This window comes from Pagrus major, chromosome 10 (assembly GCF_040436345.1).
Source record: "Pagrus major chromosome 10, Pma_NU_1.0".
In the NCBI taxonomy this organism is placed as follows: domain Eukaryota; kingdom Metazoa; phylum Chordata; class Actinopteri; order Spariformes; family Sparidae; genus Pagrus; species Pagrus major.
In genome coordinates, this window is record NC_133224.1 from 21,749,535 (window position 1) to 21,764,635 (window position 15,101).

Sequence of the window (15,101 nt, forward strand, 5' to 3'; positions counted from 1 at the left end):
CCCTGTGGTTGGATCAGATGAATGCTTTTTTAAATCCAAATACTGTTGTCAGCAGTTTGATAAACAATGCTGAACTTCTGCACTATTTTTTTCCTGTATCTTTTGCAAAGGCATCCAGGAAGCTTGTGTAATGTATTTCAAAGCTTCATGAAGAGAGTCTGCGTCTGTATGAAAGGATTGATGAAGAAATCAATAAATAGACCAGGCATGGCCCGCTGGGTCATTAATAAAACACTAAAGGAGTCCTTTCAAATGTGGCTTTATGTGGTCTGTCCTCATTGGGTCAAAGCAATCTATTTATGCTTCTTCCTCACCCCTGCTATCTCTGCATCCACTCCTTTAGGTCTCCAGATAAAAGAGGGCTCATTGTGAACAAAGCAAAGCGTTTGACAGAGCTTTGGACACCTGCAGCGGACCAAACCATTCTGTTTGCTCAGGTTCGATAAAACAGAGGCCAGCTGAGGGTGGGAGGAACCATTTGGTTATCACTGCAAGCCTATGTCATGACCAGCGTTTAAGCCCTTGAATGATTTCAAAGTATTCCTGGAGTTGCATGGATACAATAAGAATAACATCATTTCCGTTTGCTTCTTTTGATGTGTGATTTTAAATAAGGAAATAGATAATGGAGGCTTGATAATCTCCTTGGATGGCAATAACAAGCCCCATGTAAATTATATTTACATCCACTCCGAGAGCATGTGCTGCCAGAGATGGTGCGATAACTTCCCAGACTGGGGAGTTGCTATGGGAACATGACTCATCACAAGTCTTCCTGCTTTACCTGTGCCAGCTGCACAGTACTCATGAAAGCTATTTCATGCTCCTTTTGTTTGCCAACCAGCAGCGCTGAGCCTCAATTTTCAATAACATATCATATCAGATGTCTGGGAAAACACAATGTAACACAAGTGCTAAAAAAGTGCTCTTTGTTGCAAATATTTTCATAATGCTTCAGGACATGATTTAGAGCCTTAACAGTGAAGCTGTGATTGAATCAAAAACTGTCAGTCAACGAGTCATGTTAGAGGAACAACTCAAAGAAAATGCATGTTACTGCTATATGTGTCGGTTTTGAGATTACATTAAAATCACAAGAGAACTCATTAACATAAAGTATTAGCTGAGTTATGCAGGTGCATTTATCAATCATGATATATAACCCACAAACTGTATAAGTGAGAGTGAATGGGCCTCCACAGACTTAAATGCATCATTTAACGCATAATAATTAATAACCTATGTCATCATAACAAGCTTATGTAGAGCTGATCCGTGTGTAATAGTAAGCAGTTTGTTTGAATGGGGTTTTTCACTGTTTACAGGCACTGTGTTATAAAAAACAATGGAAGTGAATGGACCTCCATAGACTTTAATGGTAGATGTTTGAGCTCAGTTTTGTTTGCGCTCTAATCTAACTCATAATAACTCATTAACTGTACTTGCCATTGTAACGAGATTAAGCACAGTTGATCAGTGTGTGATAGTGAGAATTTTGGAGGTTCAAAGAGGTTTGCATTGTACACACTTTGTGAGTAATAAATACAGTGGGAGTGAATGGGCCTCTATAGACTTTAATGCATAATTACCCATAAGTTCTGCATGTCATGAAAATCAGCTTATGTACATTTGATCAATGTCGATACTAAATTTGCACTGTAAACAGTTACAGAGTTGTAAAATATGATGGAGGTGAATGGAGCACTATAGACTGTAATGTATTTTACTCATAACCTATACTTATCATGAGCAACAAATGTGCACTTGATCAGTGTACAATGGTGAGTAGTTGAGCCTCTCTCTCAGAATCTTGCTGAAAGTTATACCATTAAATGTATCATTAAAAAAAAAAAAATCATAACACACATATAAAAATAAATATGCAGGATTTCATAAATGAACTTTTTTGGTAGCATTCAAATTGAGATGTGAATAAAACAAAAAAGTAAAATCATAAATTGTGCAAAAAATAATAATACAACACGAGGATTAATCTTTAATTTGATGGCATCAACAGGTTTTATATTTCTCCCTTTTGAAATGGTGCAACATCGAGCACACACACTGTAAAATGCCTGGCAGATGTCTGAGCTCAGTTTTGTTTCCGCGTGGTGCTTCAGGTATGTTGTCATACACTGAAAAGTGTGGAGGAGGCCCATCTGTCACACCACTACTAACCCTGTAAACAAAATCCTGAGCTGTCATTCACAACAGGCCCACGTCTTCTTATCCTCGCTGGCTCTTCCCAGCAGGAGGCTCTGGCGAGGGTATAATATAGCTGCTATAAAAACAAAATATAGGACAGGCAGTATGCAGGAAATGTCTGTTTTTAGGATAATGTCCTACATTGAGATGTTTATACTGGGAGCTGTGGTGCGGTTAAAAGATGGATTGGTGACTGTTTTTTTCAAAGTATCACCGACCTTGAAATCAAATATTGATCCGTACATGATGGATCATTTGAGTATGAGTCTCAGCACACTTTAAGGGTTAATGACTTTTGACCTTGTTTCCAACCCCGTTCGTATCTCCATCTTTAGTCTGACTCAGTATAAGCTGTCATATGGTCAACATGAACAGATAATTGGGTCTTGGGTTTTAGATTAAAGTAGCAACGTCATCAGAGACATCTCCAAAATGTGAACTCTGCATTAAAAACAAGTTAAGATTTAAAAGGTGATGCAGATTGCAATCTCTAAAGGTACTGATTGCAAATACCTGATCGCCTCTTGTAAATTTTGGTAAAAGTCAATAAATGCTAGAGCCGCAGTCTACAGCCTGAGTTTTAACTATAGTCAGTGTGAAAATAGAGATCTCATGTCTCACAAACTTGCAGACTGACTAAGCTATTTATATGCACACATGGAGACAACTCAGCAGAGAGACAAGGATGTTCTCAATTAGGACCATAGCCGTGGTTTTGTTTGATTCACTTCTTGTTTACAAAGCTTGTTTGGATACATTTTTAAATTTATATCTAGCTTCTAGGCAGCCAGAGATTAAAGTTTTTTTTTTTTTTTTTTTTTGCAGTGAAATTTGCATGAAGAAGTGAATATATAACATTTAGTTAGAACTTAGTTAGCTAAGTTATATTATACAAACATAATAATGCAGTTGCATGCAGAAACCTCTCTGGAAAATATCACCTATTAGTGGTGCGTTCAGGCGCTAGTGGGAGACTACAGCAATGAAGACTCAAAAGTATGAAGCTGGTGTTATTTTGTTTTGTTTTTTCTTACTGCCCACAAATCCCATAAAAAGACCAAAACCACCAATGTATTTGTATTTTTGCCAAGACTTTATGACTTTGCCGCCCCCTCTGTGGTACTGAAGATGTAACTCATAACATATCTCAGATATGGTTTAATTTTCCTTTTTCACAAAGTCCACATTTGAGCAGTGATTTTAAGTGATCTAATTTACATTTACATTTCTCAGATAAGTTCAATGTAAAGGGTCACATTTGAAGTTTTCCTATCATGTTACAGAAATGCGTCTAAGTCAAATAACGCAATGTGTGTTTATTACAGAGGAAAGGATAACCTATTTGAAATGCAGTACTTTTATAATAATAATAATAATAATAAAATCTTGAAAAACACATCATGTTTATGTCTAAGTTCCCCTTAACACACAATAGAAATAAACACACACACACAGGTTTATGTATCAACATAATTTAATTTAATATGACTAAATTATTTAATTTATTCACATTGACTCAACATGATAGAAAACTTTGGATTTAATGTGACCCTTTATGGAATTTGTACATATAATTAAAATAGTTAAGTAACTATTTTAGCCATGTTATTTTTTTGAGTGCAATAGTCCAGTCACCAGAATAAAATGTTGGTATTTTCCATTTCTGCTAACCATGAATACATTCAAATTTGTTGGTGTCATATGTGTCATATCAACATTTCTACTATATTTGTCATGTTTACGGATAATAGGGGCTTAATTTCATGTCAGGAGTTGGTATGGATGGTGGTTGCGTGACAGCTGTGCAAGCCAGAGACCACTGTTCAAGACAGTGTTTCAACATTTGTAGGTGTGAAACCACTGGATATTTTTGGGACATTTTCTAGCAATGTTTGCTACGACAGAAATAGGTCAACTAAAATATTGTCTTTTCCTATCCCTGACCAAGTGTTTTTTGTGCCTAAACCTAACCAGACCATAAACACAGCATTGTCACAACATAAAATTGAAGATTTTACCATAAAAAGTTACGAAATAAAGAAATATTTCAACATATTGGGGATTTTGGTAGAAACAAACTTTGTCGACAATTATTTCGGCGATTTGGTTGAACCTAATAAAAACATAACTTACAAATAAAAAGGAAGAAAAACCGAATAAAGGTGACTAAATACTAAAATTGAATGGATTATCTAAATAACTTTAAAACAGGATATTAATCTTAAATCGTTTGGCACATGATAAAGAGTAGTAAGGATCTGTGCATTACTTCAAAGTCTCGATTCTATGAAGCTCTCTGAAGGCATCATGTTACCCACTGCTGTATCTTGTGCTTTGACTCAGAGACATACCAACCGCCAAGTTACCTAATGCATGACCTGAGATCCACCCCTCCTCCTCCTCCTCCTCTTCCGTCCTGGCCTCAGGTGGTACTCGGTGCTCTTGGGACACTGTGAAGGAAGTGAATTTAAAAGGTGCTGCGCAGGTACAAGCTCAGAGTGACATCCCGGGTACCCGGAGGGGCCGGGGGAGTTTCATTTCGTTTCTGCTGCCGAGATCACACTTCATCTGAACGTCCAAGGCACCTCTCTCGCTGCCTGAAGGTGATGGTTTGTATGAAGGTCAGGTGCTGTTATGTAAGATCATTGGTTAGAATGGAAATTGAAAGCTCTCAGAGCGGGCTTTGTTACAAGGCTGAGGTCGCGAGGTGCCCACAAACATTCATTTGCTCACTGTGTGCTCTTTTACAGTTCTGCTAATCCAACAATCTGAGTCATCCAATATTAGCTTGTTTTTGCCACCTTCAATTAGATAAGGACTGCAACTGACAATTATTTTCATTAGCGATTCAATAGTTGATTGTTTTCACAAGTAATTAAGTGCATGTTTTGTCTGTTAATCCATTAAGAGTATAACAAGAATAAATGTCTTGTTTTTTCCAACAAACTGTCCAAACCCCAAGATATTGTGTTTACAATCATATAAGGCAGGGTGAGTAGATAATGAATGAATTTTCATTTCACACAGACTGTTTACCTGCATGCAACCAAAGCCCACTCCAACGTGATTGGTCAAGACTACTAAAGGACACAGGAAGGCTTCCACAAACAAAACCTTGTCCCCTTGAAGACCAAAATAATTGCAGATGGACTAAGACAGCGGTTCCCAGCCAGGGGATCGTACTCAAGGGATCCAAAGGCAAAAAATAAACAATACTTTGTTTGCAAAACCTACTGACATTCCCATCAGCCTCGGCTGTACAGCGTGGTTTCATGTGCTCTGCGGTTGTGAGCTCAGTTGGATGTACTGCCAAATTCAACAAGCGACATCGGAGACCGCCTTTGGTAGAGAAATGAACTTTCAATTCACAGGCAACAGCTCCGTTGGAAATTCCTGCAGTCAGCATGCCAACTGCAAGGCACACCTGTAGCAATAATCGTGCTGTTTAATCAGCATCTTGATGGGCTACACCTGCCAAGTGGAGGGATTGTCTTGGCAAAGGAAAAGTGCTCACTAACATGGAGCGAAGACAGAAGTGTTGGGTTTATATCCTAATTGCTGGGTGTAGAGACAAGAACACAGTGTTGGTCAGTCAGCAGCTATCTTCTAGCGCTTGAGTGAATTTGCTTCTACAGATCCTCGTGGCGTTCTGGAGGATACCTAACACCGCAGTGGCTGATTTACTCAACGCACATAAAAGCATCCTCTCAAAGCAATCTCATTTGCCGTTTTAAAGCTGTGTTCGGCTGCGCACCGCTCTGATGCCTCGGTTAGGTAATACACCGGCGCTCAGAGTTATATCAGAGGTGACACCCCATCAGGCCTATAAATAGCTTTGCACTTTCCCCCCAGGAGCCCAGCTGTAGCTTTCTCCCAGGCATTTGATCACTTGTTTGTAGGCGACTGACATCACCCACCGCTGCTTTGTCTCTCTGACTCTCAGACTCCTGCACATGACAAAACACACACTGGCACACACACACACACACACCCTCAGCGCTGTAGTAGCTTCATTACTCCTAGAATACGGTGTTCCTTTCATCAGCTACTGATGCTTCACTCTACAGATAGTCCGCCTCAGGGTTTTCCTAAACTACATTTAATCATGACTCACCTAATCACTTTAAACACTCAGCTATTACTGAGTAAAGCAAATTCACATGCTTCTTGATAGTGTAAATAAATAAAACAGCGCTCTTAATTGGAGGGGAAGGGGATTCAGGCACAAGCCTCAAAAGAGGGGGAGTATGAGGCAAATGAAAGCGAAAAAAAAAAAGACATACAAAACCCCTGCAGGCTGTGTCTGACCCCAGTGAGTCACCGTCTACACGAGCATCTCCAGAATTGGGCATGACTCAGTAACGAGCACAAACATTTCTGTAGTGCACTTCTGGTGCTGGTTACAGTACAAGGCTTCAATTTGGATTGGGGACCAATTTAATGAGTCGTAAGCCTCGAATTCGACTCAGTAGCGATGTTTTTTTCCAATTCCTAGAGTTTTTTTTTCTTATTCCTTTTATTCCACGGCTCCTCAAGGAGATATATGGATTTAATTGCTTGTAAAAAGAAAAAAAAGAGAGAAAAAAAGGAAACACAAGGTGCTGATTTAGGGTTCAACATGTTCTTATCTTCTATATTAAGAATATAAGAATATTGGTGATTGCTACTATTTTTTTATTACAAAGAGTTTATAAGTAGTGAGCAGCAGCTTTATTAGTGGTTAATCCATCATTCACTGGGTTGCCAGGTTGTGAACGATCCCTTTGGCTGGTGTTTTGGGACCACCCCATTTTAAAGCATTTATAAGTTGTAACTAATAGCTGCATCAATGGTTTATAAATCATTTACTGATTCTGTATGGATCCGTTAGAAGCCAGTGAGAAGAAATAACTTTGGGGTTGAAAAATAAGAGAATTATTAGACCTCTTAGCTTCTTGGAAGCAACATATGTGTTCCAACATTTGTAAGCGTGAAATCAAAGGATATTTTCAAAGAGACATTGAGACATTTTCCAGCCATTTTAGAGGCAACGAAACCAGATATTTTTGTCAGTTCTCGGCCATTTGTGCCGACAGAACCAGATAAGCCAAAACATGATCTTTTTTCTAACCCTAAGTGGTGTTTGTGCCTAAACCTAACCATTCTTTCTGGCAATTGGGTTGGACAACTGCAGACTGGATATATTATTGTAAAAAGTAAATAAAGCTGCTGTAAGTGTCATTTTAGCTAACTTTCTGTCCGTTTTGCAGTTAGCGATCCCCTCCCATCCTTTCTTTGTTTCACTGCCTCTTTCGTTTTTTCAAGTGTTTTTCTTTGCTTTGGCCTGTTTGATTGTATAAGCCGTCACTGAGAGTGCTGGAAGTGGTAGTTGCTCCATTTCTGGTAAACAGGAGGACAGAACTGCCTCTTTTTGGAGTTCTCTGTCCTGATTGGATAAATTGAGCAGGGATACCAGAAAAATTCTTCACTCTTTTACTGCATTAGCTGGAGGAGGAGAGACATGGGTTTCCTGACCAAACACTCTCCAACAGTGATTACTGTGGGAATATGGAGCTATTTAACACTTATTTTAATAAGAAAATAATACAGCAGCTTTAATATTTATAGCTACTGGCATGAAAACTCATTAGAAAGTGAGAATCTCTTAATTAATGTAAAATAGTATAACTGCTGACATGATGGCTTATTAGAAAAGGCGATGAACCCATTAGCATTTATGAGCCTAACAACATTTATAACTGCATTATTACCAACTGAAACTGAAAGGATATGGATATCTTTTTTTGCTTCATGGGGAATTTGCACATAAATGAAAAATACAGAAGTCTCTCTATGAGCAGTTTTTTAAACTTCTTTCTTTATGTGCGGCGCAGGGCTGGTGTGGGTTGTTTGTCCAGTCTATGGCTGTGTTGCTTGATCGCCCTAAAAAGTAGTTCAATTACAAAATCAAGTTGTCAGTGGGACTGGGACAAAATCATATCTGAGAAAATATTACATCCCCTTTTCTACATGGCTGTGCTTTTGTATATTTTTGCATACCAGACACAAGTTATGATAGCGCGCACAGTGAATCTACAGTAGCCACGGGGCTATAAATAATTCATTTCAGGAAAAGGATCTATTTGCCCCCGTGCCTCTCCGGCGCGCGTGTGCACCTGGTGCCATTTGGTCACGGCAGAAGCGTCTCCAATCATCCGGGAGCGCATCCCCGGATTTCTCCGCAACCTTTTGCCTGCAGATTGCACATTGATTCTGAACGAGGGGTGATCAATGCAAACTCGCGTGTGAATAACTTACGCGGGATGATTGATTTGGATTTGCGCGCAAGTTTGTGCAAAGGAACAAACAAAACAACGTAGAAATACTCCGTTATAGGAAGTAAAGCGTGACTTTGGAGGTTTTGCGACTAGGACAAGTTGTTCCCACGTCTCCTCCATGTGATATGTAAAAATGCTCATTCACCTCAGTAGGCATGCTGCTTTCCCCCCTGCCAGACCTGGATCTGACGTGCGCGCCTTTTGAATGCTGCTCAAAGACATGTCTGCTTCACTTCGCAAAGATTTTTTTTTAAACATTTTTTTTAATCTTGCATTTGATAGATGTTAAAGGGGAATAATCGGTAAGTTTGAGGAGAGAGATGGTGGCGGAGGCTGCTCGCTTCAGCACGCTGGACAGCGCTGGTGGAAGTTGGGAGAGGACGGCGACGCGCGGACGCACGGGGATTTAAAGTGAAGTGGATTGCGGTGAAGCGACCATGGTTGATTTTAAGTGCTTATTATCAGCGACAGGTAACCCGAGAGGCCACTTTCCGGAGTGAGACATGGACTTTGCTGAGATCATCTTCGCGTTGTTCATCGTCGTGGTCGCGGTCGTCTCGCTGTTGTCAAACTTGTTGGTGCTGCTATGTTTCGTCCACAGCACCGAGATCCGCCGGCAGGTGCCCGGTGTTTTCACCATGAACCTGTCCTTCTGCAACATCCTCATCACTGTGCTCAACATGCCGGCCACTCTGGTGGGGATTATCAGGAAGCAGCAGCCTTTTGGGGATTGCGCGTGCCACACGGTGAGCTTTCTGGAGACTTTCCTCACCGCGAACACCATGCTGAGCATGGCAGCCCTCAGCATTGACCGGTGGATAGCTGTGGTGTTCCCGCTCAGCTACTCCACCAAAATGCGCTACAAGGACGCGCTGATCATGGTGTGCTACTCGTGGCTCCACTCCTTCACCTTCTCCCTGACGGCGTTGCTCTTCTCCTGGGTCAACTACAGCGACGTGTACGCGTCCTGCACCCTGCAGCTGAGCGAGGAGACCGGCGACAGGATGAAGTTCACAATCTTCACTGTCGTCTTCCACGCCACCAGCTTCATGCTCTCCCTGCTCATCCTGTGTTTCACCTACCTGAAGGTGCTCAAAGTCGCCAGGTTTCACTGCAAGAGGATTGACATCATCACCATGCAGACTCTTTTCCTCCTGGTCGACATTCACCCAAGGTAGCTCACAAAACCCCCTTTGGCTTTTATTACTCAGTCTTGTCACTACTTTGAGCAGAATGTTAAAGGCATTTTGTTGTTTTCAGTGTGAAGCAAAGGTGTTTATCCGAGCAAAAGAGGAGAAAGCAGAGAGCCACAAAGAAGATCAGCATCTTCATCGGCTCATTCATCATCTGCTTCGCTCCTTATGTAATTACAAGGTAAGTCGGGCTGATAATTGCCCATAAATCACTGGATTTACAGCAAAACTCAAAAGATAAATGAGCCCACTTGAGCAATTTACTTTGTGAGTTTTGTGAATAATATTAAAACATAGCCTGAATTTAAAGGGGGCACTGTGTAGTTTTGGAGAAGGGATTCAATATCAGAATTTTAATATTTACAATATTAGTGAGGTAATAATACAAACTCAGAAATATTTATATTTTCCATTACAAGCTGTTCTCGAACACTGTTTGAAGCTAGAAAGGTGGCAGGGTCCGCCACATATAAACAAAGTAAAACAGTTTGAAATTATGTTTGTTTATTTAGTCATGAAAACAAGGAGAGGTTGTTTCAAAGTCAGTCAATAAGGATCTTTCTCTTCTGACTAAAATTTCCTTCCCCAAAAACTACATATTGCACCTTTAATGAGTAGTTAACCTCATTTCTGCATCCAGACACATCAGAGACACAGACACGCATGTTACGGTCCACAGGATGAACATCTGTCGCACCACTGCAAACAATTCAACACCTAAAGCGTCCTCAGCTAACACCACACACTGCATTTCACACCATCTTGATTATTATCAGTTATATAAACCATGAGACGGCTCGTTAGTCGCCTGATCTCACTGTAAACAGGTGGCCTGCAGTGCTGCATCCACAGAAACACACACAGTACAGTGCAGCACAATAGCTACAGTACAGTATAGACTGATAGTCGCTCCCAGAGAGAGAGAGAAAAAAAGAGGAAGCGCTTCAGGGGCCCTCAAACCTTTCGTCAGCCAGCTGTGGTGCTGACGATCCATCAGTTTGACATTTGTGGCGCACATATGGGAGAGAGGAGGGGAGACACATTAGGAAGGGAAATGTGGAGTGACCTCCTGACCAGACACTGAAAGTAGCCTGAGTGACTGTGGACGCCAAACCATCGAGTTACGATAACTCCTGCTCGTGTGTCTGTTCTGTTTTAGAATGAGCATTTCTACACATCATTTACTGACGGTGACGCCTCTCGTGGTAACTTCATGCTTCAGTGACATTTTTTGTTACATAACGTTGCCTTAATTAGCAGAACACGAGGTACTGTATATGAGAGTGAACCTTTTGAATTGTTAAAAAGGCGAAGAGCTCCCCAGTGTTAACATTCCCAACAGATCTTTGCCTTGACACAGAAAAACACTCTTTCATCTAATTTGTCACTAGACATGTGTCGTTTTAAAACACCAACACAAAGTAAATCAAACAAAGACGTACAAGGCCATCAAAAAATTGGCATTGCGATCTGATTTTAGTTTGACATGGAAAATTCATGACACAAAAATACAATTTTAGCCAATAACATGAAGCCAAATTGCTTTAAATTACTTAGCAGTTTTGCAATCCACCAATAAACATAAAGAAGAAGAAGGAGATTTTTTACATTTTCAGAGGAAAGCAACAAGATTGCAACTGGCAATACCCAAACCCAAAAGGGTTCAGAGAGGAGGGAAAAAGTCAAGAACTCAAGAAATCTTTTTAGATCTGAGGATTATTAAATCATCCATCTTTGCTCACAACATCTGGGCCCTTAATACCCTCAGGTGTGCACAAACTACAGGTTAGGAACTTCTACTTGAAATGATCAGTTATCATATTTAGAGCCTGACCGATTTTTTACATGGGCATTTCGCATCTTCCATACATTTGTCAGTGGAGCGTTATTTTTCCCCAATATCCACATAAATGAAATACAACTGGATATAAGAAATGATGGTGAACACACAATAGTGTCTCCTGTTTACTAGTTATTCCAACCAAGAGCCAGTAACTGAACAATTATTTATGTATCATCTATCACAAATGTAAGTGACTACATGAAGACAACGTTAAAAATGTACTTTGTTTAGTCATGTTTCTGCTGCCGCCCCTTCAGGTTGGCCGAGCTTCTACCCTTTGTGGACATCAACCGCCACTGGGGAATCATCAGTAAGTGCCTGACATACAGCAAGGCTGCGTCCGACCCCTTCGCCTACTCCCTCCTACGTCAGCAGTACAAGAAAGTCCTGGTTACTGTCGTCAACAGGCTGCTCCGCCGCGACCTGTACCCCTCGTCTGGCCACAACAGCTCTTTAGACACAGAGAACGACTACTGCCTCCAGAGGATTAGCTAATGGCAAATGTGCGGACATGACAGATACACACTACAAGCCAAAAATAAAGGTTGCCTCTTGGAAGGAGGTGGGCGGAGGAAAAGAATGAGGAGAGACACAGAGAGGACAGGATATTGTTGGGAAGGGAAAAGAGAGCAGATAGAGGAGACTGATTGTGGGTGGGGGGGCGAAGAGAGAGCAAACACGAGGAAGATGGTGGGTGGAGAAGAATGAAAAGACAGCAGTGAGGGGGAGGATGAACGGGCGAGAGGGGAAGACAGATAGGGAGCGACGGGGACAATGTGGAAGACGTTGGTCTCAGACGGTAACCAAGGGATTTGTGAGTCATCTGAGATGAAAACACACACAAAACCACACACAGGTCAGACAATTTCATCGAAAAAGGGTTCAGATTCATCTCAAACTGAAGGTCCAGCTGCTGGAGACATGCCCCTTCTTCTCTCTGAGAGACATGTATAAAGTGGCCTTTTGTACTGTACCAACCACTTTATAATGATTCTGACAAATCCACATGTAGTGACCTTTCCACTGCCACAAAACGGCAGGGACAGAGCAAGAAACTGACGGTCGATAGGCGTCAGAGTGAGGATGTGAAAAGACGGAAAGACTATGTTGTTTCCAGATAATGTACCTGTGGAGAAACTGCTGCACATTATTGCCATGTTCTGTAATTGACCATGTTAGACTACTCTGAGGTGTCATGTCAGTCACTGAATATTGATGCACTTTGTCTAATTTTCTCAGAGCTACTATAGTTACTGGAGCCAAAGGCAAATAATATTTACACCATGATATTAAATGCTAAGAATGGTGATATTGTTTTTTTTGTTATTGTCAACAAGTGCCATGAAACGACTAGGTCACTCACCCAGCACCAGGCCCATCATCTTTTGTTTTTGTGTATCAGTAGAAATACAGACAGTAAATGTGGGGAGATGACAGAGGTGTATCAAATGTACACTAGATGTGAATCTTTAAAGGGTAACTCCACCAATTTTACACATTAATGTGTGTTTACAGGTATTGGGGAGAACTACTGCATACTGTATGTGAAAAAAGTAGTATAAAGCCTTTTGTGGCTCCAGAGGAAGCTGCATGTAATCTGATTAATTGCCTCCAGTGATGTCACTCAGTCGCTAAATTGCATTGTGGGTAATGTAGTGCCACATTTTAAAAAGCCTTCAATTGGTCTAGTATTGCACTCCAAAACAAATGACCAAAATTGCCAGAGCAGAACCAGAGATATCCCCTTTTAATAACACGTATTCTTTCATAACTTGATGCATACATTACCCACAATGCAACTTAGCCTTGAGTGACTCTGAGGCAATTAATCAGATAACATTCATACTTCCCCTGGAGTCACAAAAGGCTAAACACTAATCTTTTTACATATGCAGAAGTACTCCCAGAGACCTGTACACTTTAATGTCTAACATTGGTGGGGGTACCCTTTAAGAAGATGGTCATATATATATATATATATATATACAGTATATATATATGCTTTTTGGAGACTATTTTCAGATGAATACACACTTGGTGCACTAGTGAGAATTAATGGCTGAGGTGCAGGGTATGTTTGTTTGACAAAAAAACTACAGTGCCCTGGTTCTTGGTAAAGAAGAGACATGTCACCCTGTGAAAAAGTGTCTCATCGATGTGCTTTTCTTTGCTCTTTTGAATCACAATCCATGTAAGTAAGCAAATTAGTTTATTTGACTGCCAGGTGTTATGTGGTTTCCACACCACTTCGTCTGCAAAGCATCTTAGTTTTGACACGAGTGTCATGTAATTAAATCCAACTCTCTTGTGAATTAAACCAGCGTACTGAGTCCAGGAGGCAGGGATGATGTGATTTGTGAGTTTATTTAAAGATTGAGCACAGCTGCAGCACAGACAACACTTGTTAGTGAGATCAATTCTTAATCAGTTTTGGTCTTTTTCATGGGATTTTTTGACATTAGGAAAAACACAGAATATTCCTGGAGTTATCTTTTTAAGTGTGAGTTTGTAACTGAATGTACTAGAGATAGCCCACTTTGAACTGAAATGCACAACTGTGCTTTGTTTTGCCAGTTGACTGGAGAAAATGTTTCTATGGATATTTACTGATGTTATTATCTATTTTGCACTGTACAGGAACATCTTTTTGTCTACGTAAAAGGGGGAGCAAAGTGATGTAGCATAGGAATGCTTTCAAAGTGCTTTAAACACACCGTTTTGTGTTTGTGCCAGATTTAAATATGTGACCTTTTTCAGCCGTTAAATAGCTGTTTTGTTATTAAAAATCAGTTTCTTTGGATGTACTTTATGCACATGTATTTTTCATCCTGTGAGCCACTTGCTGTTCTTTGGCAGTGTGATTAGCTATTAGTGGAATCTGTGCAATAAAAGCTGTCAATTATAAAGCTATTAAAGATATTTATCTTTTCACAGTAACGTCATTGAATCTAGATAATGCCCTTCGATTTAATTTGTATGTTTGCAAATTGAATTCAAGCAGTACGACTGAAGGTCTTGGACACTAAATGGCAAATAGTAGGACTTTGATTCTTTTATTCCAATGATAGATGAGGATTATAGAAAAAATTATAGGCAATATTCAATATCTGAATATAGGTAAACCTAAGAGGAAATAAAACTTGTTTGGTTGCTCTTTCACCACCAGCTACACGGTTTCTGCATCACATTGTTCTACCTTCAGCCTCCTCATGGGCCTAATTATAACCTCTATGATGAGCAGTAAAAATATGACTGTGGTGTCAGATGAGCAATCTCGGCTACAGCAGCATTATTGCCGAGTGTAATTAAAGAGACAAGTCAAAGATCACTTTTGCAGATTAGTGATTCAGATTTATTCAGACTTGGTAATGACTCAGGGCTTAATTTGATGCATGGAAACAGACCAACAGTAATTATTTGCAGCATTAAGTGAGGGAATCTCCATTTTTCTGTGGCTTAATTCATGCAATTCATGCTAAAATCAGCTCAAGGTTGCTCCAAAGCCCCAGACTTTGCTATAGTTACACATTTTCTAATTAACCC

At 40.3% G+C, this 15,101-nt stretch overlaps 1 protein-coding gene across 1 annotated transcript; it reads left to right on the forward strand.

Annotated features, from left to right (window-relative positions):
• Positions 1-9,025: 9,025 nt before the first annotated feature.
• LOC141004120 (G-protein coupled receptor 26-like) lies at positions 9,026-12,053 on the forward strand. The gene is made up of 3 exons (XM_073475617.1): positions 9,026-9,696; positions 9,783-9,896; positions 11,816-12,053. The coding sequence occupies exons 1-3, from the start codon at positions 9,026-9,028 to the stop codon at positions 12,051-12,053; spliced, it is 1,023 nt and encodes a 340-aa protein (XP_073331718.1).
• The last annotated feature ends 3,048 nt before the right edge of the window (positions 12,054-15,101 follow it).

Bases quoted from the DNA above. Each gene is read 5' to 3' on its own strand.
- LOC141004120 (XM_073475617.1), top strand. From the start codon at position 9,026: ATGGACTTTGCTGAGATCATCTTCGCGTTGTTCATCGTCGTGGTCGCG. The intron at 9,697-9,782 runs GTAGCTCACAAA...TGTTGTTTTCAG, and splicing joins CTGGTCGACATTCACCCAAG to TGTGAAGCAAAGGTGTTTAT. The intron at 9,897-11,815 runs GTAAGTCGGGCT...CCGCCCCTTCAG, and splicing joins GCTCCTTATGTAATTACAAG to GTTGGCCGAGCTTCTACCCT.